Genomic DNA, 27,634 nt, shown 5'->3' with positions numbered 1-27,634 from the left:
GTGATATCATCTCTAACTCAATGAGTTATCTAAAAGCACATTCCAAAATTCCAAAAATTTGAGAATTATATAACTATATTATTTGTAATTGATTTTTAATTTAATCCCACTGTGTTCAGTAACAAACAGAATCATTTAAATCACCTGAAATTTGTTAAGACATGTCTAATGACCCAGCATGTTTCAATTTTGGTAAATGCTCCAGATGTGCTTGATTATATATTTGGACTTAAGAGTTATAGCCATGGCAAAGGACCTTGTGTTAAAATTTGACCTCTTCCTGCCAAAAACAACTATAAAAAATTAAACAGCATTGAAAAGCAGCCAATGTGGCAAGTTTAAAGGAAGTACAATTCCTGAGAAGAGAGAAGGACAACGAGATCAGATCCACATTCACCATAGTATTTTCTCCTAAAACACCTGGAACTCAGGGTAGCAAGGGAAGTGAGTCCTGGCAGAAACCAGCATTCCCAACCAACTGAAACAGGTATTAGAATTCAGAGAATCTAAAGCAACTGGAACTTCAGGGGAAAAAATCTTAGAGGGGGTGGGAAAGTACTGCAGGGTACTGAATCAAAAAAATCTTCATTTAATCTCTCCTTAAGAAGTCTGACAACTGCTAAAAAAACTTTGCATATACAGGGCAAGACTCCAAGAAACCCAGCAGAAAGCAGCAGGTGGGAAGCTAATGAGCTAAGGTGATATTGTAGCAACTGTACAGTGCTGAGGAAAAAATTTTAATTCAGGAATGCAGTGGTCTTGGCAAACACCCTAGGTTTTCATTTGAGACCCCAAAAGAAATAAGGACAAATTAAAACACATCAAACGCATCAAACTTAATAAAATCTCACACCAAACCAAAGGTCACCCAAGTCCTCCCAAAGGGAGATGGAGAACAAATGATTGGGGTTTTTTTGTCTCACAACATGACAGTGAATAAGCAGATCACACTCTCCTTTGGGAAGGGACTTGGGTGATCTGCTTGTTCTCTATCATCTTGCCAGACAAAAAAAAAAAAAAAAATCATTTTAGCTGGAGGCTCTATAATCTTTAATACACAGTGTTAAGATTGTGAGTGATGCTTTAAAAAAAAAGGTCAAATAATTGTAAAACTCCAAAAAAAAAAAAAGATTTTAAAGTACACCCACAGGAAATTCAGATATAAAGGTAATACTGAGGCCTTTCGTCCTTGCTTCTTCCTCCAACCCTCTTCTCCCATTGAACTTTCAAGCTTCCAGATTAAGAAAATTCACACTCAAGGAATACTTTCAAATCTGATATAGATCATGAGATATAGGTCTTCAAGGCTGATACTATAATTGAGTGAGTCATTGGCAGTCTTGGGAGACTCTGGCAATCTAAAGTTAGATTGTGGGCTCTGATAGGTTGTTTACAAAGATGGATGCCATCAATTTCTCCCATCCCAGTGCTTACATGCCACTCCTACTGTCGAGTGGTGGAGACTGTTCACTCTCCCCTTGAATCTCTGGTTGGCCCTGTGACTTCATACGTTCAACTGAATATGATAAGTGATGTCCTATAACTTCCCAACTGAGGACTTACAAGCCTTGTAGCTTTCATTCCTCCTTGTTGGAAGCCAGATGACATTTAAAGAAGCCCAAGAGAGATCACTGAATAATGAGAGACCATGTAAAGAGAAAGAGGCTTTAAGAAGAACTTGGGTTTCTTAGACAAAGCCAGTATCAAGACTTCAATCATGTGATGAAATCATGTTGTGTACTTTAGTTTCAGCTCAACTGTCATAGCTGACACCATGTGGAGAAGAAAAGAGCCACTCCACTGAGCACTGCTCAGATTTCTGACTCAAACAATTATGTGGAAATAAAATGGTAACTGTTTTAAGTAGCTAAGTTTTGGGATTGCTACATAGAAATAGATATTAGGAATATTCAGTTGCGCCTCCTCTTTCTAGCACAGGATTCAGCTAGCTCACTCAGTATGTTTGCCAGTTACCACTATCTTTCTCCTTACTAACTTCCAAAAACTTGTTCATATTGTCTCTTCTCCTGTCTCTTTTTCCTTAAGTCCAATTTCTAAATCATTTTATACTACTTTAGCTGGGTTTGGGGAAGAGAACATTAAATGCATGTGGTCACTCTATCATCTTTAACTAGAATTATTTTTTATAACACAAAAATTACAAACTTCAGTTCTATAGCTACTGTTATTATACATTACTTGAAGTGTACACCTGTGATATCGCAAAATATATATTTGGTCTTCATCTCAGTCTCCTGGCATGCAACTCCTAAAACCTTTGGAAGTCCCAAAGTGATGTGTCTTTTTGTATGCTAATGAGTTGACTACTGGCTGGCAGCCCTTATGTGGCTTCAGGATGGGAGCTGGTCACTGGAAAAAATAAGGCAGTATCAGAACACTGAGACTTTCAGCCCCAAACTCCTCAGCCTTCAGGGAGGGAGAAAGGAAAAGAGCTGAAGTTTAGGTTGCTTGCCAATGGTTTAATAAATCATGCCTAGATAATGAAGTTTTATAAAAAAACTTTTTTAAAAACAGGGTCAGGGAATGTTTGGATAGCTGAACACCTGAAGGTTCCTAGAGGGTTGTGTGCCTGGAGAAGGCATGGAAGCTCTTCTTCCCTTTCCATTTAGCTTGCCCTATGCATCTCTTCATCTGTATCCTTAGTAATATCTTTTATAATAAACTGGTAAATGTGTTTCCCTGACTTCTGTGAGCCACTCTAGCAAAATCCAAGAAGTAGGTAGTTGGAATCCTGATTTATAGCTAGCTGGTCAGAGCACAGGGAAAATAATCTGGGGCTTGTTACTGGTATCAAAAGTGGGAGGCAGTCTTGTGGTGTTGAGCCCTCAACCTGTGGGACCTGACACTATCTACAGCTCGACAGTGTCAAAATTAAATTGAATTCGAGGACAACCAGCTGGTGTCTGCTGCAGAACTGACTGATTGGTTGTTGGTGGGGAGAAATTCCCACATACTTCATGGTGATCAGAGGTCACAGAAGTCTTCTGTGTTGAATGCTGTGCCATGAGAGCAGAGGAAAAATAGGTTGCTTTTCCCACAGAATGGCATAACTCGCTGTGTATAACACTGCACTGAAACCCCAAAACAGAAGACAAAATTGATCTAAAACAAAATTTCCCAATACATTAATAAGAGTTATCTTTAGTATAGATATAATCAAGATCTATTATTTCATCTCAACTAGGTGAGTTACTCATGAATAATCTGAAGTGGACTGCTTTAAACAAAACGGTGATATGTATTAATATCATGATTCCTTTAAGCTTTTTGCAATTTTGATTTGTACAACACATTTCTCTTAGAATCTTTCAAGATCCAGAAACTGAGTTTTATGATTGTATATTTTCCTACACTTTCCTAAGAGAACTCTTGCCTACAGTCAATTATCTACTACTAAGTCAGTATGAAGAAAAGAGGGGCAATATATTGAAGTAAGCCAACACAACTTCCTGAGAAAAAAATGAAAACACACAAAACACATCCGTAACACAGAGACAGCAATGTCTTTTGTTATGTGCAATAAAACATTTCTTTCTGAACCAAAAGGCTCCAATGGCATCTTCTACTGAAGAAAACAGAAAGCAGTGTCTGAAGTTCTCTTGAATTCATGAAACAAAACTCATTATTACCTATTATCATTCTAAAATCCCAGCCTCTATGGATGTATAAAAATCCACTCGGGACTTCAAAAGATATTTACATAAAACACCTATATAATTATTATGAGATATTTTGTAATCTACTCATCTGACAAAGGGCTAATATCCAGAACCTATGAAGAACTCAGACAAATTTACATGAAAAAAACAACTCCATCAAAAAGTGGGCAAAGGATATGAATGGACACTTCTCAAAAGAAGACATTCATACAGCCAACAGACACATGAAAAAATGTTCATCATCACTCACCATCAGAGAAATGCAAATCAAAACCACAATGAGATACCATCTCACACCAGTTAGAATGGTGATCATTAAAAAGTCAGGAAACAACAAGTGCTGGAGAGGGTGTGGAGAAATAAGAACACTTTTACACTGTTGTGGGACTGTAAACTAGTTCAACCATTGTGGAAGACAGTGTGGCGATTCCTCAAGGATCTAGAACTAGAAATAGCATTTGACCCAGTGATCCCATTACTGGGTATATACCCAAAGGATTACAAATCACGCTGCTATAAAGACACAAGCACACATGTGTTTATTGCGGCACTATTCACAGTGGCAGGAACTTGGAATCAACCCAAATGTCCATCAGTGACAGACTGGATTGAGAAAATGTGGCACATATACACCATGGAATACCATGCAGCCATAAAAAAGGATGAGTTCGTGTCCTTTGTAGGGACATGGATGCAGCTGGAAACCATCATTCTCAGCAAACTATCGCAAGAACAGAAGACCAAACACCGCATGTTCTCACTCATAGGTGGGAATTGAACAATGAGATCACTTGGACACAGGAAGGGGAACATCACAAACTAGGGCCTATTGTGGGGAGGGGGGATGGGGGAGGGATAACATTAGGAGATATACCTAATGTAAATGACGAGTAATGGGTGCAGCACCCCAATATGGTACATGTATACATATGTAACAAACCTGCATGTTGTGCACATGTACCCTAGAACTTAAAGTATAATAATAAAAAATAAATAAATAAATAAATAAATAAATATTATTATGGGATAAAATTGTTCCAGGTAGGCCCTCATAATAATCCCTCTTCTAATTATTTGTTTTCCTTAATTATTCTGATGGTATAGAAAATGGATGTGTGAGCAAAGATAAACACAGAATATTATTTTGCAGTACAAAATAGCAATCAAGTATTAAACAGCTGAAGTAGTAAATATGCTATTTAAAAGTGAATTCTGCCTAGACTAAACTACCCTTTTTTATTCCTACCTGAAGTCAAAAGAATGCTAAAGGATCTTATAAGGAATAAACAAAAGACCTCATTCTCCTTAAAGTTTACACATGGCAAACCTGAAACTAGAATGATCTCCATGAGCTATCTACAGTGCTGAAAAGTAGTTTTGCTCAGCTTTTAAGATAATTTTATGTTTTAATTATGGTAAATTAATATCACATATGTTGTATAAAAAGATAAATAGGACCAATTTTAAACAAAATAAATATCTCTATATATTCACCTATTTGCTACACAAAATGGCTAATTCAAAGTCACTTGCCATTTTTGCGTGAGGCCTTCTGCACTGTCATTGGTGGGCAAGACTGGGCGGGTGTTATGTCTGAAGAAGCAGTAGAGCCTGTATGATGAGCCTTTACCTTGTCAGCCCAACTGACACCTGTGGGAGCCAGACGAGGAGCTGGCACTGTGCCAGTTGAACCTCTATGGAGAAAAGTAAACACATTTAATAAATTAAATATAAAAGAAAAACTTCTGAATGCTAAATGTATTTAAAATTTAAATTATGCATATGAATATCCACATTTATAGAATAATAATCTGCCATGGCAATTTAAGGTAACTATATTTATACATTTATCTTGATCTAATACTTCATTAATTTTATATAGTATAACATATGGGAATAAACAGAAAAGAATAAGGATAAAAGCCCTCGTTGTTTAAAAGAAAAATTCACTTAAATGAGGAAGCTTTTAAAAAATTATGCATCGATACCTTAAAGTTTTTATTTTCACTTACATGTTTTAATAATACAAATATTGGCCAAGCACAGTGGCTCATGTCTGTAGTCCCAGCACCCTGGAAGGCCAAGGCAGGTGGATCACTTGAGGCCAAGAGTTCAAAACTAGCCTGGCCAACATGGTGAAATCCTGTCTCTATTAAAAATACAAAAATTAGCTGGGCGCGGTGGTGTGCACCTGTAACCCCAGCTACTCAAGAGACTGAGGCATGAGAATTGCTTGAGCCCAGGAGGCGGAGGTTGTAGTGAGCCAAGATTATGCCACTGCACTCCAGCCTGGGAGACAGAGTGAAACTCCAAAAAAAAAAAAGAAAAAGATATAAATATGCATTAATTTGTCAATCTTGATAAAGACACTACGAAAATAGGCTTTTTCTTTGTGTACATTTCTTACATGATCCACAAGCCTGATGATACCTCACTGACAACATCTAAATTTGGTTCCTTTAAAGTGGTGTGAAAATTCAGTGATGTCGATTACATAATTCAATGCACAATTCTCCTTAACCTTAATAATATTTTCCCCAAATTTGTATAGTTGTCCTGTCTACTCCTTATTTGACAGCAACTTTAGCAGTTCCCTTTATCAAAGTTTCCAAAAATTTATCTTAGTTTTCACAACAACAATGACTCTTTTTACACTCATATTTTAATGGTCTACTTAATATTTAAATTATGAGTTAAAATAATGAAAACAATTCACATAAGCCAAGTTTGGTAACTAACAACACATTTGAAGTAAATATATAACTCAACCAGCAGGAGCAGAAGTGAGTAGATGTACAAAATGTAGCCTATGAGCCAAAATTGTTCCTCAAGCTGAAAGACACAGTGTGTTCTATAATGATAATGAAGACTGAATTAACCCAATGACACAGCTACGTGGAGATCAATATAAGAACTTTTACCACACATGAATTAAAGGCTTTGAGGGTTAAAATAAACCATACACTATACAGTACTCTGAACCACACACCAATGAAATGCATTACAGAGCAAGTATCCTTAAAATGGTGCTTGAATATATAAATATTTGTTTTCATTTGCATATCTTTTCCCTACTCCACTTTGGTTCAACTATTAAATGGTCCCAAAGCCCATCAACCTTTAAAGGCAATACTATCTAATAACAAAGGAACTTGAAAGCAAAAGTTAGATTCTATTAAATAAACACTTCATCAGCTTTTACCAAGTGCCATACAGTGCTAGGCACTTAGAATAGAGAGATACAGCAGTAATCTTGCCTCAAGGAAGGTCCTAGTGTAAGTACAAAAAAATAGACATTAAAAGAAAAAGTGTAAGACACTGCAAAAACAATAAAACTGTATCCAAGGTTGAGCAGTACAAGAGGTGAAAGCTATTAACTGTGACATGAAGTTAGGAGACAAAAAGCAGTCAAGAAAGGTCAGGTTTTAACAGAGAAAAGAAAATGTCAGTTTTAACAGAGAAAAGAAAACATCAAGCAAACTACTTACCAACCCTTCCATTAAACATCAGATGTTAACATTCACTCTAAAGAAGTAGAGTCCAAAACAACTTAGTCTTAAAAACAATTAAATTTTTGTTTGTGCAAAACAAATGTGACAATTGTTTAAAATAATACAACTACTAGAGGCTGAAATACCATTTGAGGCAAACAAAGAGCTGACCAAAAAACTTAAAAGGAAAAGCTCAAGAATGAGACATCCATGGGGGACTTTGAGAAGTTCTAGCAAATTCCTGAAAATCAAGAAGGCCACACACATATGCAGGTTGTGTGCATACCTACGAAATACTTGAGAGGACCCTAATCTCTCACCTATGACTGGCCTTGAGAATCTAAGAAAGGAGGAACTGACAAGCAAAGGCAGAGTTATAAACTGCCAGAGCATTCAAAGTATGTCCCAACAGACACACAGAACTAGGTGAGAACTAAGAGATTTATTGGCTCAAGGTATTTAAGGAAACTTCTGTCAAATCATTAGTTGATGATGACAAAACATACTGCTGAATAGTTGCATACAACATACATCAACATACACTCATACTGTATGTACCCATGAAACAAAGTGTACAGACGTCACAGAATGAGTTAAGTGTAGCACTAAACTAACAGTAACGACAACAGTCACAGTTACAATCCTGGAGAGGGTAGCTATCTGATCTCCAAAGCTGTCACATTTTATCATTTAAAATGCTTACTTTTCAACCAAAAAAAAAAAAAAAAATCAGAAGATGTGCCAACAAACAGGAAAGTATGGCCCATTCACAAGAAGAGCAGCAACAGGAAGCCCAGACACTGGACTTCCTACACAAAGACTTTAAATCAACTATTAACTACATTTAAAGAACATCAAAGTGGCCAGGCGCAGTAGCTTGTACCTGTAATCCCACCACCTTGGGAGCCCAAGAAGGATGGATCACTCGAGGCCAGGAATTCGAGACCAGCCTAGCCAACATGGCAAAACCCTGTCTCTACTAAAAATACAAAAATTAGCTGGGCATGGTGGCACGCGCCTATAATTCCAGCTACTCAGGAGGCTGAGGCACGAGAATCGTTTGAACCCAGGAAGTGAACGTTTCAGTGAGCCGAGATCATGTCACTCTACTCCAGCCTGGGCAACACAGTGAGACTACATCTCCAAAAAAAAAAAAAAAACAAAGAAGAAGAAAAAGAAAAAGGAACAGATCCTCAAAGACCTAATGGGATAGCATCAAGAGTACAAACAAGTGTATAGTGGAATTTTCAAAGGAGAGAAGAGAGAGAAAGGGGCAGGAAAAAAAACATTTAAAGGAATAATGGGCAAAAACTCCCCAAATTTGATTGAAAACATTAAATACATATCCAAGAGACTCAACACACTCCAAGTATGATAATCTCAGAAAGCCACACTTAGATATATCATAGTCAGAAGATCAAAAGCCAAAGACAGACAATCTTGAAAGAATCAAGAGAGAAGTGATGGATCACATTCAAGGATTCTCAATAACAGCTGATTTCTCATAAGAAACTATAGCAGCCAGAAGGCAGTAAGGAAACATAAAGTGCTGAAAGAAAGGATTGTTAACCAAGAATTCTACATACTACAAAACTACCCTTCAAAAACTGAAAGATAAATTAAGACAGACACTGAGAAAATCTGTTACTAACAGACCTACCCAACAAGAAATACTAAAGCGAGTCCAGGCTCAAACAAAAGGACAATAGATAGTAACTCGAATTCATACGAAGAAATGAAGACTCTAGTAAAGGACTAGAAAAGAAAACCATACAGGTAACCACAAAAGACAATATAAATGTAGTTTTTCTTTGTAACTCTTTTCTTCTCCTATCTGATTAAAGAGATAACGGCATAAAACAGTAATTTTTAAACTGTGTTGAGCTTGTAATATATAAATAATGTAATATATATAGATCTATTGCAAAGGAAATTGTTAATTCATGTTATAAAATATTTGGCATGAAATATGTGAGTTTTAATCTTTGGATTACTATTTATGATTGAATATATTACATGTCCTAAAAGCTAAACTATAATCTCCTGGATTTTTTTTTTTTTTTTTTTTTTTTTGAGACAGAGTCTCACTCTGTTGCCCAGGCTGGAGTGCAGTGGCATGATCTTGGCTCACTTCAACCTCCACCCCCCCTGCCCCCAAGCAGCTGGGATTACAGGCACGTACCATGACACCGCCTAATTTTTGTATTTTTAGTAGAGATGGGGTTTCGCCATTTTTGCCAGGCTGGTCTTGAACTCCTGACCTCAAGTGATCCTCCCACCTGGGCTTCCCAAAGTGCTGGGATTACAGGTGTTTTTACTTTTTATTTAGACAATTTCAAACATATCCACAACGCAGGAAGACAGGTCCCTTGGTAAACCCAGCTCTTCCCTCTCTGGCTTGCAATTTTCAGAAAAAATGTACCAAGAATGCAACATCTTGAAATAAGAAGGAACTGACCACAACAGCTCAGGCTTTGTCCTTATCCCCGTAGAAGAGGACATCCTGCAACCCTTGCACTCAGTAACCTAAGTGACATCCGTGTATAAAATCCAGAGCAGGGTGCTTTTGGGGTCTTTTGGCTGTGGTAATAAATGGAGCTCATACAAATGAAACTCCATTCCCCTAGTTAGCTTTCCTGAGTCCCGGGGGACTATCTTGCTATGGATCCTAGGTTTCTGTTGATTCTTGCTGCCTATCTATGAGTAACAACGTTGCTTTACCTGACTTGTGCAAGTCAGCATATGACTCACCAAACTCCTCCTCTGGCAACTGGGCTTATGCAAAATCTTCCATCAGCTCTAGGAACCTTAGCAGAAATTGATGAGATGTTTAGAATCCTCCCCTGGGATTGCTAACCAACACACAGTGTTCCCCTCCTAAGTGTCAGAACCTGTATACAGTATTCTGCGTAACATATACATGGATATTTTTATAATAGAATATCAGAATCATAATACTATAACTAAGAAAATAATTTACTGTAATGCAAGTCTTAGTAGTTTTTTCTTCGTTCATCTCACCCAAAATTTAAGCTTCGTCGAGCATTTGATGTTACATTTATTCTATCTGTTGATGGACTTGGAATCACATGGCGTCCCGGAGACATCTTCTTTACTTCCCATGCCAATGATGTTGGTCTGCCAATTCAATATATAAACCAGATTAAATTAACAGAGAAAAGGGAGAAACAATCTTTTCTCTTAGTTGTTAGTGGGTGAAAAACTAATCCTACTTTTCAACAACAAAAAAAATCAGAACATGTGCAAATTTTCCCCTAGAGCATTGATTACCAGAAAGTTATCATACTACCAGTGAGAAATCATAGTTGATAAATGGTTCAGGATTTTCTATCGACTGCAGCACAGCAACACTACTCCAATTACCTCAAAAAGGTCATGGAGTTACAGGGATATGAGATACATTACTTATGATTTATAACAAGCCCAGCTAAAAAAATATTAAAAAGGCAATGATACTACTACTTCAATCTACTTGTCTCTGATGTCCTGGAGAGTTTGTGAAACACGTATCAAAAGAAAGAATATGGTAAGGGTTAAATGAAGAGTAGGAAAATATAAAATGTCCTTCCTCCACCTCTTAATCACTCATGAGAGTAGGATTTCACTGCTCTTTGCTGGGAAAGCTAAGAAAGATTTCACTGCTCTTTGCTGGGAAAGCTAAGACATGTAACTTAACGTCTACTCCTCCTTCATTGGCCCCACAACCAACTGGCTTACAGGATGCATAATATGCCCTCAATCAGATCCCCATAACTCCCATGGGTATCCCTGTGTCTTACTCTCCATTTCCTTTCAATCTTGCCTACTGTTGATATCTGCTTTTAAAAATTTCACTGGCAAATGGTATTTCATTGTCTTTGTTTTCTAAATTATATGTTTATTATCATTACTAGTGAAACTGAACTTTTTAACCAGTCATCTGAATTTCTTCATTTGGGATTCACATGTTGGTATCTTTCCCTCATTTTTTCCACTGGGATTGGCACCGTTTTCTGATTAATTTGAAATAGTTTACTACAACTCTTATGGCTACAAATCCATTGGCATTGGTGATACAACTATTTTGCCTTTAATTTTTCCTCTGTATTTGGAAACATTTGTTTTCTTCCTATTTAATCAGTGTATCAATATTTTTCTTTGTAATGTCTGCCTTTGTCTTACAAAGTCCTCATATGCAAAACAAATATATAAATATTTACCTCTATTTTTTCTTTAAACATATACAACTACAGTTTTTACATTTAAATCTCAAGGCTAGCCAAAATAAATTTGGATGCATGATTTGAAGAATGCAAGATGGATAATGCCATCTACAGAGCATTTTAAGACTGCTTTCCATATACAGGTGCTGTCTCATGAGGCAACGAAGAGAAGTGCTGATAACTGGCAAAAGTAAAAGGGATGCTTCAGCCGGGCATGGTGGCCCATTCCTGTAATCCCAGAACTCTGGGAGGCCAAGGAGGACAGATCACTTGAGGTCAGGAGTTCGAGCCCAGCCTAGTCAACACGGTGAAACCCTGTGTCTACTAAAAATACAAAAATTAGCTGGGTGTGGTGGTGGGTGCCTGTAATCCCAGCTACTTGGGAAGCTGAGCCTTAAAAGTGGAAGGTGGAGGTTGTAGTGAGCCAAGATGGCACCACTGCACTCCAGCCTGGGTTACAAAGTAAGACTCTGTCTCCAAGGAAAAAAAAAAAAGGATGCCTCAGGTATATTTTTGAACCACAGTGCCAAGAGAGGAATGGTAACCACTCTGTTAAGCTTGGGTTTGGCTTATGTATCTTTCCCAATACAATCCTCAAAACAGTCACTAATAGGTAATCGAATTTTGCAAGCACAAAAAGAATCTATTTTTTTAATGCATTGTTGATTACATTATAGACCTTCTTTGGATACAATAAACAAACTCAATCAAGTTAAATTTAAAAAATGAAAAGAAAAAGAAAATAAAGATTTATTGTAAGGATATAAACTGTACAAGGTCAAAGACATCCAAAAGTTGGGGCAGACTACAATTAGGGCTCGCAAGGATTAGGGCCGGTATAGGCTCTCAAAGGCCACATCATTTCTGTTTCTCTCTGTAAACCTATGCCCTTTTTTTTTCCCCAACCTGTTTTACTCTGCTTGTTGTCACAAGCGACAATATAACCACAAGTCCCAAATCAGCATGATGATCTCTTAGCTTGGTTCAACCCAGTGAAAGAATGAAACCCCAGATCCAATCACCTATTACCAAGGGTAAGGGTAAAATAGCTTAGTACAAACAAAGACATTTAGGCCTGACCCACCCAGGGACTGTGGATGAAGTAGGCACTAAAAAACTATCAAAAATTTTACTGTGAGAAACAAAAATGTTAAAAGGATCAACCTATCTTAGTTTCCCTAGATTTGGTTTCCCGGGAATCCAGCCCTTCTGGATTTCTGTCTTGGAATTCCTTTACCCTACTGGTTCTGCCTGCCTACTGTAGGGCTGACACATTACTATGAGACAAAAGATGCCTTTTTTACTGGATAGTTTCACCCACTAAGATTGAACCAAGATTAAATCCAAGGCAAAGAGGCAGGATAGGCCTATTCGCTCTGGAGGAGGGAAAAAAAAAAGCAGCCTTGTAGCTCCATGTGACTTGGCAAGTTTACCAGAGTTTAGGAATTACTTAGATGTCTAAACTAAACTGCTATTTTGCCTTTGTACATAACCAAAATAATACTAAGTCCATCTGGTTATCTATCTCTGGAGTATCTAATACTCCTTACTGTTACTACCTTAATCTGAGTAGCCATTATCTCTAAACTACATTGCTGTATCTCAACCTTCCCACATGGCAGCCAAAATGATCTTTTAAAAACATAATTCTAATATGTCAATTCCCTACTTTAAAACCCTTTATTGGCTCAAAGTCAAATCTAAATCCCTTATTATTTCTACAGAGCTCTACACAATGTGGTCCTAGCCTAGGTCTGTAGGTTCATCTCATGCTACTCTCCCCTTGTTCTTTTCACTCCTGCCTTACTAAATTCCTTGATTACACTGTGCTCCCTTCCACTTCAAAGACATCACACATGCTGTTAGCATTATCTCGAATTACTCTTTTCTCTTTGTCTAACTCCTACTTGATAATTCTGTCCCAATTTAAATGTCACCTCCTCAGGTAAGCCTTCCTGGCTGGACTTAGCAAACTGGTTAAGGGTACTTTTTCTCATAGTCATAGAGAAAGCTGTATTTCTTCTTGATGACACTTGGCACATTTATACTTACTTAACATCAGTCTTTCCTATTAGAAATGCACTTAGTCCATCCAGGATGCTACAACAAAATACCTTATGACTGGGTAATTTATAAACAACAATAAGAAATTTATTTCTCACAGTTCTGGATGCTGGGAAGTACAAAATCAAGGTGCCAGCAGATTCAATGTCTGATACGAACTCTGTTCCTTATAAAGATCATCTTTTAGCTGTGTCCTCACATGGTGGAGGCGTAATAGCTCCCACTTCTTTTATATGTCACTAATCCCATTCATTAATCCCATTCATGAGGGCTCCACCTTCCCGACTTAACTACCTCCTAAAGCCCCCACCTCTTAATACTATCACATTGGTGATTAAATTTCAACATATGAATTTTGGGAAGTCACATTCAGGCCATAGCACGTACTACATACTTCATGAGGGCAGGGACTGCATCTGTCCTCTTGACCACAAAGTCAGAGAGCTTGGCACACAGCACTCAGATACTATGTGGTGATTCCAAATGAATCTTTCTAAAGGAGCTTTGATCTCGTATTATTCCCCTAATCAAAAATCATCAATTTTCCTCATTGCCTAATACATTAAGAAGAAATACTGTATCTTTCCTTACTACCTGGACTTCGCACATGCCCTACACTTACACAGCTGTTTAAATGTATTTCCTTCACTGAAATGGCCAACCAGCTGGTAAAATCCATCCCATCCTTCAAACAGTTCGAGATCCTCCTGAAATCTTCCCTGATCTATAATCCAAAATACATTTGTCCTTCTCTGAAGAACCATAATAGTCTTTTGCACTAAGTTCTATTTTTATCACACTCAGGCTATAGATTCCATGAGTAGTAAATGTGTCACATTCAACAAATCTCTGTACTGAATAAAGTGATAATACCCAATTAATACCCACTGATAAATATCCAATAAACATTTGTTATTTAATTGAATGAGAAATGCAGCACCTTTTAGATTTTTACAAGTTTCAAGTCAATATGAGGTTAACTTTATTGTCAGTTTCAATGATTGCTATTGAAACTGCTGAATGATAGGAATATTGAGACCAGAGAGCTCATTACCTGCTTTGAGCATCTGTCTTCTCTAGCTTTTCCTGAAGCTGAATCCAGTCAATCAATGCTTTGAAATCTCTTACATAGTTATCCAGCATCATTAGCACCTCCTAAAAGAAACAAACAAAAAAAAACATTAAATTCCACTCTGAGACTAAAACCTTTGAAGAAAAAAAGAGAGTGAACTTAAGAATTAGTTTTTACATTATACTGTTCAATGAAAAAGCTGCATAAGTTACTGATATAGGTTTTTCTTTCATTCTGTTTGGTAAGATAATAAGAAATATAACAGGTTGAAAGTCTAAAGACCAAGAAATGATATTCATGTTCCTTCTCAAAACCTCCCCCAATAGCCATCCTTTCAACCTTTTTATTATGAACTTTAATATACAGAAAAGTACACTAAATATAAATCCAGCTGCACACTTGCAGTCCCAGTCACTCCAGAGGCTGAGGCAGGAGAATTGCTTAAGCCCAGGAGTTCAAGACCAGCTTGGGCAAGATAATAAGATGCCATCTTTAAAGAATAATAACAATATTAAAAATTGGCAATGTTTTTCAAGGTTCGACCATCTGGTAGCATATATCAGTACTTCATTTCTTTTTATGGCTGAATGACTACATGAATATAGTATATCTGTTTATTCATTTATCAGTTAATATTTGGGTTGTTTCTACTTTTTGTTTATTATGAAAACTGCTGTTATAAAAATTTGTATCCAGGTTTTTCTGTGAACATGTTTTCAATTCTCTTGAGTATATACCTAGAAGTGGATTTGCTGAGTCATATGGTAACTCTTAACTACCAAACTTTTTTCCACAGCTGCTGCATCATTTTACATTCCCAGTAGCAATTTATGAGAGTTCCATATTCTTCACATCCTTGCCAAAACTTGCTGCTTTCTGACTTTTTTATTCTAGTCATCCTAAATGAGTGTGAAGTGCTATCATTGGGAGTTATGTGCATTTCTCTGATGACTAATAACTTTGTGCTTTTCATGTACATTAGACATTTGTTTACCTTTTTTTTTGTTTGTTTGTTTGTTTTTTTGAGACGGAGTCTTGCTCTGTCACCCAGGCTGGAATGCAGTGGCGTGCTCTCTCAACATCTCGGCTCCCTGCAACCTCCACCTCCCAGGTTCAAGCGATTCTCCTGCCTCAGCCTCCCAAGTAGCTGGGATTACAGACAGGTGCTACCACCCCTGGCTAATTTTTTGTATTTTTAGTAGAGATGGAGTTTCACTGTGTTAGCCAGGATGGTCTCGATCTCCTGACCTCGTGATCCACCTGCTTCAGCCTCCCAAAGTGCTGGGATTACAGGTGTGAGAGCCACTGCACCCAGACGACATTTGTATATCTTAAAAGAAATGTCTATTCAAATCCTTTGCCCTTTTTTACTGAGTTATTTGTCCTTTTTATTGTTGAGCTGTAAAGTTCTTTATACATTCTAGATATTAGACCTTCATCAACCATATGGTTGACAAATATCTTGTCCCATTATGTGGGTAATTTTTCCATTTGATAGTATCTTTTGACACACAAAAGTTTTTAATTTTGATAAAGCTCAATTTATTTTTTCTCTGGCTTTGGGTGTCATAGTCCGAGGTCACAAAGATGTGTATGTTTTCTTCAAAGAGTATTATACTTTCAGTTCTTATATTTAGGCTTTAAACTGTATTCAGTTAATTTTTGTATACAGTGTGAGGTAAAAATCCAAATTCGTTTGTTGCATACAGATATCCAGGTGTCCTAACACCATTGTTGAAAATACTATTCTTTCCCCCATCAAATGGTTCTGGCACTCATGTCAAAAATAAAATTCATACACAGATGTATGAATTTATTCCAAGGATTTAAAATCTATTTCATTGATCCATATATCTATCCTACTGCCAGTACCACAGAATTTGATTATTGTGGTTTTTTACTAAGTTTTAAATTCAGGGGGTCTAGGTCCTCAAACTTTGTTCTTTTTCAAGACTATTTTGGCTATCCTATATATTTGCATCCCCATATGAATTTAAGATCCACTTGTTCATTTCTGCCAAAAGGGGGGAAGGGAGCAATTGGAATGTTCATAGGTATTGCACTGAATCTGGGTATCACTATGGGAAATACAGCCACCTTAACACTATGAAGTCTTCTGTTCATGAATTTTGAATATCTTTTCCTTTAATTAGGTTTCTCTTATTTCTTACAATGATTTTTCATAGTTTCTTTCAATTATATTTTATAGTTTGTGTGTACATCTTGTACTACTTTAGTTAAATTTATGCCTAAACATTTTATTGTTTTTGATGTTATTTTAATGTAACTGCTTTCTTAATTTCGTTTTTGGATTGTTTATTCCCAGTGTATAAAAATACAACTGATTTTTGAGTGTCCATCTTGTATCCTGTAATTTTGCTAAACTTGTTTATTAGCTCTAATAATTGGGGGGCAGGTGTCTTTTAGAGTTCTTTATATATAGAATCATGTCATCTGCAAGTACAGTTTTACTTCTTCCTTTCCATCTAGATGTTTTCTATTATGTTTTCTTGTCTCATTGCCCTGCCTAGAACCTTTAGTACAATATTGAGTGTAAGTGGCAAGACAAGACATCACTGTCTTGTTCCTGATCTTAGATGGGAAAGCTTTCAGTCTTTCACTATTAACCATGACATTAACTGTGGATTTTTCGTAGATACTCTTTATCAGATTAAGGAATTTCCCTATTGAATGTTTTTATCATGAAATGGTATTGGCTTTTGTCAAATGCCTTTTCTCCACCAACCGAGATAATCTGTGATCTTTTTCCATTCATTCTATTAATATATTCTATTATGTTTATTGATTTTCATATGCTCAACCCACTCTTACCTTCCTGGACTAAATCCCACTGGGTCATGATGTTACAGACCTTTTCATGTACTGCTAGATTTGGTTTGCTATTACTTTGTTGAGAATTTTTATGTCTGTATTTGTAAAAAATATTGCTTAACTAACATTATTTTTAACTTCAGTGTTTAGAAGAATTCACTGGAAAAATCACTAAAGTTGGGAATTATTTGGGGGATGGGTATTTTTAATTATAAACTCAGTTAATAGTTACAAAGTGACATAGGTTTTCAATTACTTATGTCCGTTTTTATTGTTTTTCTAAGAATTAATACTTTTTGTGTAAACTTTCATTGTACAAAAGGAATCCCAGTTCTCCCACTATATGTGGTCCAACTTCACAGATAGCATCCCAACTTCCATGAATCCAAACAGAGAATTTTAGATACCCAAATCACCTAGCTGACAGCAGAAGGGACTCAGTATTCTGAGTCTCCAGGGATCACAGAGAATAAAGAGGTGATTTTCAACGGGTGTGTGACCACTTCCAGCAGCTACCTCCCTGGGTACAGGAAAGAGAAAACGGGCCAAAACTACTAGCCCCCAGTTTCTCCACAGAAAGGGTTTGTCTGAACACTTTTCCAGCTGCAGCCTGAGGGTTTGGGCTTATAACTAGCCTGCATCTGGAAGCCAGTGGAGCAGGTAAACAATAGACCTCCAGAAGCCTCAAGGGGCTTATGGGTACCTCCTGCCCCTTCTCCCCTTCATCCCCACACCCACCCCCAGCCTTGCTCCAGCAATAAAACTAGGTCTGCAGATTTTCCCTGGAAGGAGTTTGCATGTACATGGCATGCCCCAACTTTTACAGCTCCCACCCAAAGGACTGGCTCCTAAATCACCTAGCCCTGGGAGTTGAGGCTCTGCATTTGTGAATCTCCCTAAACTACAAAGAGCAAAGAGCTGCTTTTTAAACAGGTAGAGTTCCAGCAGACAGCCTCCCAAGGTCAGCACTGAGCTAAAAAGCAAAAACTCCTGACTCCCAGTTTCTCCCTAAAGGAGACTGACTACATACCTTAAAGTCCTGACTTCTCCAGCTGCTACCTGTAGATCAGGCATTACTTAGCCTCCATCTGGGAACTGAAACTGCAGGAAATTAGCAGTCTTCTGGGACCACAAATACGCATGTGGGGACTATCCACAACTTCACCTGCTGGCATGCTCCAGAGATAAAGCCAAGTCTCCAGTTAACCTGCCTATCTCCAAGAGAAGATAGATTAGGCATCTGTCAGGCCCCTGGGAGCAACAAAGTACAAAGCAATGGGTCAAATGACTGTGCAGTCTGAACAAGAATATGGCATCACTGCAGATCCTCTCCCCAGCTTAAACAAAATGAGAGAAAAACTCCAGCTCCTAGCTACTCCCTGAGAAACGAGAAACTGGAACACACATTTAATACCACCAACTTTTCCAGCTGGATCTTGAGAGATGGATTTCTAACTTGCTTGTCTCAGGATACTAACAGGACTTGGCATACCCTAATCTGGGGGCCACTAAGAGCAAAGACTGCAGTTTAGATCAGCACAAAGGTTTGAGAGGCACCTAGAATAACTAGCTGAACTGACAGGTAAGATCCATCTCCTACCCAAGGCCAGTATGACAAGACTAGGAAAGGCAGTTGCCTTACCTAATGCACAGAAACAAACACTAAGCGTCAAAGAAAATGAAGAAACAGGTATATAAGTTCCAAATAAAAGAGTAAGATAAACCTCCAGAAACTGATCCTAATTAACTGCCAATATGTGACTTATCACATAGAGAACTCAAAAGAACAGTCATAAAGAAGTTCATCAAGGTCTGAAGGAGTAATGCATAAAACTAGCTAAAAATTTCTGCCAAGGGACAGAAAATACAAAAAGTACCAAACAGAAATCATATAGCTGAAGAATATAATATTCAACTGAAAATTTTAATACAAGGGTTAAACGGCAGACTAGATTAAGCAGAAGAATAATCAGGAACTCTAAGACAGGTCATCAGAAATCATTTAAGATGAGGAACAAAAGGAAAAAATGAAAAAGAGTAAAGAAAGCTAAAGGGACTTACAGAGCAGCATCAAGCAGAACTAAATATGCATTATTGGAATTAGAAAAGAAGAAGAGAAAGTGACAGAAGGCTTATTCAAAGTAATGATGGTTGAAAACTTCCCAAACCTGGGAGAGGAACTAGAAATCAAACTCCAGAAAGTCCAAGTAACAAACTAGATGAATCCAGAGATATCTACACTGAGACACATTATAATCAAATTGTCAAAAGTTAAAGGCAAAGACAGAATTATGAAAGCAGTAAAACAAAAGTTACTTATTACACACACAGAGGCCCCCATAACACTATCAGTAGATTTTTAGCAGAAACTTTGCAACCCATAAAGGCTGAAATGATAAATTCAAAGTACTGAACAAAAAAGAAAGTATCAACCAAAAAAATTATACCCAGAAAATCTGTCCTTCAAAAATAAATTAGTGATAAAGACTTTCAAAGACCAAAAAAAGCTGAGGGAGTTAATCACTACTATACCGGATTTACGAGAAAAGCTAAAAAGGTTGTTCACATTGAAATAAAAAGAAACTAAACACCAACATGAAAGCATAAGTAAGAAATTCACTGGAAAACGAAATATATAAAGAATAAAAGAACATTTTATGACTATAACAATGGTGGGCATATCAATTATAATCCTATTATAAAAGATAAGAGATAAAAGTATTAAAAATATTTATGGAGGGGCGGAGCAAGATGGCCGAATAGGAACAGCTTCAGTCTCCAGCTCCCAGCGCAAGCGACACAGAAGACAGGTGATTTCTGCATTTTCAACTGAGGTACTGGGTTCAGCTCACTAGGGAGTGCCAGACAATCGGTGCTGGTCAGCTGCTGCAGCCTGACCAACGAGAGCTGAAGCAGGGCGAGCCATCGCCTCACCTGGGAAGTGCAAGGGGGAAGGGAATCCCTTTTCCTAGCCAGGGGAACTGAGACACACAACACCTGGAAAATCGGGTAACTCCCACCCCAATACTGCGCTTTACCAAGGGTCTTACCAAATGGGCACACTAGGAGATTATATCCTACACCTGGCTGGGAGGGACCCACGCCCACAGAGCCTCCCTCACTGCTAGCACAGCAGTCTGCCATCTAACGTCAAGGCAGCAGCGAGGCTGGGGGAGGGGCGCCCGCCATTGCTGAGGCTTAAGTAGGTAAACAAAGCCACCAGGAAGCTCGAACTGGTGGAGCCCACCACAGCTCAAGGAAGCCTGCCTGTCGCTGTAGACTCCACCTCTGGGTGGAGTCTGACAGCTGTCTGACAGCTTTGAAGAGAGCAGTGGATCTCCCAGCACGGAGGTTGAGATCTGAGAACGGACAAATTGCCTGCTCAAGTGGGTCCCTGACCCCTGAGTAGCCTAACTGGGAGACATCCCCGACTAGGTGCAGACCAACACCTCACACCTCACACGGTGGGGTATACCCCTGAGAGGAAGCTTCCAAAGCAAGAATCAGACAGCAGCACTTGCTGTTCAGCAATATTTTGTCTTCTGCAGCTCTGCTGCTGATACCCAGGCAAACAGGGTCTGGAGTGGACCTCAAGCAATCTCCAACAGACCTACAGCTGAGGGTCCTGACTGTTAGAAGGAAAACTTACAAACAGGAAGGACACACACACCAAAACCCCATCAGTATATCACCATCATCAAAGATCAGAGGCAGATAAAACCACAAAGATGGGGAAAAAGCCGGGCAGAAAAGCTGGAATTTCAAACACTAAGAGCGTATCTCCCCCTCCAAAGGAACGCAGCTCATCGCCAGCAATGGATCAAAGCTGGACGGAGAATGACTTTGACAAGATGAGAGAAGAAGGCTTCAGTCCACCAAACTTCTCAGAGCTAAAGAAAGAATTACGTACCCAGCGCAAAGAAACTAAAAATCTTGAAAAAAGAGTGGAAGAATTGATAACCAGAATAATTAATGCAGAGAAGGCCATAAACGAACTGACAGAAGTGAAAACCATGACATGAGAAATACGTGACAAATGCACAAGCTTCAGTAACCAACTCGATCAACTGGAAGAAAGAGTATCAGCGACTGAGGATCAAATGAATGAAAGAAAGCGAGAAGAGAAATCTAAAGAAAAAAGAAAAAGAAATGAACAAAGCCTGCAAGAAGTATGGCATTATGTAAAAAGACCAAATCTACGTCTGATTGGGGTGCCTGAAAGTGAGGGGGAAAATGGAACCAAGTTGGAAAACACTCTTCAGGATATCATCCAGGAGAACTTCCCCAACCTAGTAGGGCAGGCCAACATTCAAATTCAGGAAATACAGAGAACGCCACAAAGATACTCCTCGAGAAGAGCAACTTCAAGACACATAATTGCCAGATTCACCAAAGTTGAAATGAAGGAAAAAATCTTAAGGGCAGCCAGAGAGAAAGGCCGGGTTACCCACAAAGGGAAGCCCATCAGACTAACAGCGGATCTCTCGGCAGAAACTCTACAAGCCAGAAGAGAGTGGGGGCCAATATTCAACATTCTTAAAGAAAAGAATTTTAAACCCAGAATTTCATATCCAGCCAAACTAAGTTTCATAAGTGAAGGAGAAATAAAATCCTTTACAGATAAGCAAATGCTTAGAGATTTTGTCACCACTAGGCCTGCCTTACAAGAGACCCTGAAGGAAGCACTAAACATGGAAAGGAACAACTGGTACCAGCCATTGCAAAAACATGCCAAAATGTAAAGACCATCGAGGCTAGGAAGAAACTGCATCAACTAACGAGCAAAATAACCAGTTAATATCATAATGGCAGGATCAAGTTCACACATAACAATATTAACCTTAAATGTAAATGGACTAAATGCTCCAATTAAAAGACACAGACTGGCAAACTGGATAAAGAGTCAAGACCCATCAGTTTGCTGTATTCAGGAGACCCATTTGACATGCAGAGACACACATAGGCTCAAAATAAAGGGATGGAGGAAGATCTACCAAGCAAATGGAGAACAAAAAAAAGCAGGGGTTGCAATACTAGTCTCTGATAAAACAGACTTTAAACCATCAAAGATCAAAAGAGACAAAGAAGGCCATTATATAATGGTAAAGGGATCAATTCAACAAGAAGAGCTAACTATCCTAAATATATATGCACCCAATACAGGAGCACCCAGATTCATACAGCAAGTCCTTAGAAACTTACAAAGAGACTTAGTCTCCCACTCAATAATAATGGGAGACTTTAACACCCCACTGTCAATATTAAACAGATCAACAAGACAGAAAGCTAACAAGGATATCCAGGAATTGAAATCAGCTCTGCACCAAGCAGACCTAATAGACATCTACAGAACTCTCCACCCCAAATCAACAGAATATACATTCTTCTCAGCACCACATCACACTTATTCCAAAACTGACCACATAGTTGGAAGTAAAGCACTCCTCAGCAAACATAAAAGAACAGAAATGATAACAAACTGTTTCTTAGACCTCAGTGCAATCAAACTAGAACTCAGGATTAAGAAATTCACTCAAAACCACTCAACTACATGGAAACTGAACAACCTGCTCCTGAATGACTACCGAGTAGATAATGAAATGAAGGCAGAAATAAAGATGTTCTTTGAAACCAATGAGAACAAAGACACAAAATACCAGAATCTCTGGGACACATTTAAAGCAGTGTGTAAAGGGAAATTTATACCACTAAATGCCCACAAGAGAAAACTGGAAAGATCTAAAATCTGCACCCTGACATCACAATTAAAAGAACTAGAGAAGCAAGAGCAAATACATTCAAAAGCTAGCAGAAGGCAAGAAATAACTAAGATCAGAGCAGAACTGAAGGAGAGTGAGACACACAAAAAACCCTTCAAAAAATCAATGAATCTAGGAGCTGGTTTTTTTAGAATGTCAACAAAATTGATAGACCGCTAGCAAGACTAATAAAGAAGAAAAGAGAGAAGAATCAAATAGACACAATAAAAAAATGATAAAGGGGATATCACCACCGACCACACAGAAATACAAGCTACCATCAGAGAATACTATAACTACCTCTATGCAAATAAACTAGAAAATCTAGAAGAAATGGATAAATTCATGGACACATACACTCTCCCAAGACTAAACAAGGAAGAAGTTGAATCCCTGAATAGACCAATAACAGGCTCTGAAATTGAGGCAATAATTAATAGCCTACCAACCAAAAAAAGTCCAGGACCAGACAGATTCACAGCCGAATTCTATCAGAGGTACAAGGAGGAGTTGGTACCATTCCTTCTGAAACTATTCCAATCAACAGAAAAAAAGGGAATCCTCCCTAACTCATTTTATGAGGCCAGCATCATCCTGATACCAAAGCCTGCAAGAGACACAACAAAAAAAGAGAACTTTGAACCAATATCCCTGATGAACATCGATGCAAAAATCCTCAGTAAAATACTGGCAAACTGTATCCAGCAGCCCATCAAAAAGCTTATCCACCCAAATCAGCTTCATCCCTGGGATGCAAGGCTGGTTCAACATACGCAAATCAATAAACATAATCCAGCATATAAACAGAACCAAAGATAAAAACCACATGATTATCTCAATAGATGCAGAAAGGGCCTTAGACAAAATTCAACAGCACTTCATGCTAAAAACTCTCAATAAATTTGGTACTGATGGAACGTATCTCAAATCAATAAGAGCTATTTATGACAAATCCACAGCCAAGATCATACTGAATGGGCAAAAACTGGAAGCGTTCCCTTTGAAAACTGGCACAAGACAGGGATGCCCTCTCTCACTGCTCCTATTCAACACAGTGTTGGAAGTTCTGGCCAGGGCAATCAGGCAGGAGAAAAAAATAAAGGGTATTCAGTTAGGAAAAGAAGAAGTCAAATTGTCCCTGTTTGCAGATGACATGATTGTATATTTAGAAAACTCCATCATCTCAGCCCAAAATCTCCTTAAGCTGATAAGCAACTTCAGCAAAGTCTCAGGATACAAAATCAATGTGCAAAAATCACAAGCATTCCTATACACCAATAACAGACAAACAGAGAGCCAAATCATGAGTGAACTCTCATTCACAATTGCTTCAGATAGAATACAATACCTAGGAATCCAACTTACAAGGGATGTGAAGGACCTCTTCAAGGAGAACTACAAACCACTACTCAACAAAATAAAAGAAGACACAAACAAATGGAAGAACGTTCCATGCTTATGGACAGAAAGAATCAATATCATGAAAATGGCCATACTGCCCAAGGTAATTTGTAGATTTAATGCCATTCCCATTAAGCTACCAATGACTTTCTTCACAGAATTGGAATAAACTACTTTAAAGTCCATATGGAACCAAAAAAGAGCCTGCATTGCCAAGACTATCCTAATCAAAAAGAATAAAGCTGGAGGCATCACGCTACCTGACTTCAAACTATACTACAAGGCTACAGTAACCAAAACAGCATGGTACTGGTACCAAAACAGAGATATAGACCAAAGAAACAGAACAGAGCCCTAAGAAATAATACCACACATCTATAACATCTGATCTTTGACAAACCTCAGAAAAACAAGAAATGGGGAAAGGATTCCCTATTTAATAAATGGTGCTGGGAAAACTGGCTAGCCATATGTAGAAAGCTGAAATTGGATCCCTTCCTTTCACCTTATACGAATATTAATTCAGGATGGATTAGAGACTTAAATGTCAGACCTAAAACCATAAAAACCCTAGAAGAAAACCTAGGCAATACCATTCGGCAAGGACTTCATGACTAAAACACCAAAAGAAATGGCAACAAAAGCCAAAACTGACAAATGAAATCTAATTAAACTAAAGAGCTTCTGCACAGCAAAATAAACTACCGTCAGAGTGAAGAGGCAACCTACAGAATGGGAGAAAATTTTTGCAATCTACTTATCTGACAAAGGGCTAATACCCAGAACCTACAAAGAACTCAAACAAATTTACAAGAAAAGAAACAAACAACCCCATCAAAAAGTGGGCGAAGGATATGAACAGACACTTCTCAAAAGAAGACATTTATGCAGCCAACAGACACATGAAAAAATGCTCATCACTGGCCATCAGAGAAATGCACATCAAAACCACAATGAGATACCATCTCACACCAGTCAGAATGGCGATCATTAAAAAGTCAGGAAACAACAGGTGCTGGAGAGGATGTGGAGAAATAGGAACACTTTTACACTGTTGGTGGGACTGTAAACTAGTTCAACCATTGTGGAAGACAGTGTGGCGATTCCTCAAGGATCTAGAACTAGAAATAGCATTTGACCCAGTGATCCCATTACTGGGTATATACCCAAAGGATTATAAATCATGCTGCTATAAAGACACATGCACATATATGTTTATTGTGGCAATATTCACAATAGCAAAGACTTGGAATCAACCTAAATGTCCATCAATGATAGACTGGATTAAGAAAATATGGCACATATACACCATGGAATACTATGCAGCCATAAAAAAGGTTGAGTTTGTGTCCTTTGTAGGGACACGGATGAAGGTGGAAACCATCATTCTCAGCAAACTATCACAAGAACAGAAAACCAAACACCGCATGTTCTCAGTCATAGGTGGGAATTGAACAATGAGAACACTGGGACACAGGAAGGGGAATATCCCACACCAGGGCCTATCATAGGGTGGAGGTCGGGGGGAGGGATAGCATTAGGAGATATACCTAATGTAAATGACAAGTTAATGGGTACAGTACCCCAACATGGCACATATATACACATGTAACAAACCTGCACGTTGTGCACATGTACCCTAGAACTTAAAGTGTAATAGAAAAAATTTTTAAAAATAAATTAAATTAAATTAAAAATATATATATTTTACATAAGCACCCTGGTAACCACAAAGAAAATGCCTAAACAAGTTACACAAAAGAAAGAGGAAGGAATCAAAATCTAGCAATACAAAAAAAAAAACACACACACACACAAAAGAAGAGAACAAGTGAGAAAAAGGACAAAAATATCGTAAGACAAACACAAAAGTTAATTAAAATGTAGTAATAAATCCTTATCAATAACTATTTTAAATGTAAACAAACTAAACTCCCTGATAAAAAAGATACAGTGTGACTGAATGGTTACAAAACAAGCTATAGGCCGGGCGCGGTGGCTCAAGCCTGTAATCCCAGCACTTTGGGAGGCCGAGACGGGCGGATCACAAGGTCAGGAGATCGAGACCATCCTGGCTAACATGGTGAAACCCCGTCTCTACTAAAAATACAAAAAACTAGCCGGGCAAGGTGGCAGGCGCCTGTAGTCCCAGCTACTCCGGAGGCTGAGGCAGGAGAATGGCGTGAACCCGGGAGGCGGAGCTTGCAGTGAGCTGAGACCCGGCCACTGCACTCCAGCCTGGGCGACAGAGCGAGAATCCGTCTCAAAAAAAAAAAAAAAAAAAAAAAAAAAAAAACAAGCTATATGCTATCTACAAGAAGCCCCTTAAGATTGAAAAACACAAAGAGACAAAGTGAAAAAGATGGAAAAAGATATTGTAAGCAAATGGAAACCAAAAGAAAGTAGAAATGGCTAAATTATCAAAGTAGAATGTAAGGAAAAAACTGTCTCCAGAGAAATGAAGGTCCTTACATAACAATAAAAGGGTCAATTCAACAGGAAGACACAACAATTTTAAGTATATTTGCACCTAACATCAAAGCACTTAATAAAGCACATACTGATGGATCTGAAAGAAGAAACTGACTGCAATTCAATAATAGAAGACTTCAGTGTCTCACTTTCAATAATAGATAGAATTTACCAAAATCAAAAAGGAACACCACAAACCAAATAAACTTAACAAACATAGAATTAGCAGTAAAATACACATTTTTCTCACGTGCACACAGAACATTCTTCAGGACAGATCGCAAAACAAGTTAGGTCGCAAAAAAGTCTTAACAAATTAAAATCATACCAAGTATGTCTTCCAACCACAACTGAATAAAACTAGAAATCAATAATAGCAAGGAAAAAAAAGGCAGTGAGGAGTCACAGAAATATGGAAATTAAATGAGACACTCTTGAACCACTGGGGCAAAAAAGAAACTAAAAGAAAATTTTTTAAATATCTTAAAAATAGATAAAAAGAGAACTTACAAAAACATGTGATGCAGCAAAGCAGTATAAAAAGGAGGTTTGTAGCTATAAGTACCTATATTGAAGAAGAAGAAATATCTCAAATAAACAACCTAACTTTACAACTCAAGAAATTAGGATAAAAACAAAC

At 38.0% G+C, this 27,634-nt stretch overlaps 1 protein-coding gene across 11 annotated transcripts in view; it reads right to left on the bottom strand.

The window, feature by feature from the left end:
• Nucleotides 1-27,634, bottom strand: part of LOC105491013 (S-phase cyclin A associated protein in the ER) — a 560,926-nt gene that overhangs the window by 446,679 nt on the left and 86,613 nt on the right. For 10 of the 11 annotated variants that reach the window (XM_071100885.1, XM_071100886.1, XM_071100887.1 and 7 more), the window contains 3 exons: nt 14,513-14,613; nt 10,193-10,309; nt 5,214-5,374 (listed from right to left, as the gene is read on the bottom strand). In XM_071100885.1, coding sequence (XP_070956986.1) covers nt 5,214-5,374; nt 10,193-10,309; nt 14,513-14,613 — 379 coding nt within the window. Of the gene's footprint in view, nt 1-5,213; nt 5,375-10,192; nt 10,310-14,512; nt 14,614-18,392; nt 18,488-27,634 lie in introns of those variants that run through there. The other variant, XM_071100891.1, reaches the window with a different exon arrangement.

This window comes from Macaca nemestrina, chromosome 7, assembly GCF_043159975.1.
Source record: "Macaca nemestrina isolate mMacNem1 chromosome 7, mMacNem.hap1, whole genome shotgun sequence".
NCBI classification, from domain to species: Eukaryota; Metazoa; Chordata; class Mammalia; order Primates; family Cercopithecidae; genus Macaca; species Macaca nemestrina.
The sequence above is the reverse complement of the archived record's forward strand: the minus strand, read 5'-3'. Positions and strand labels throughout refer to the sequence as shown.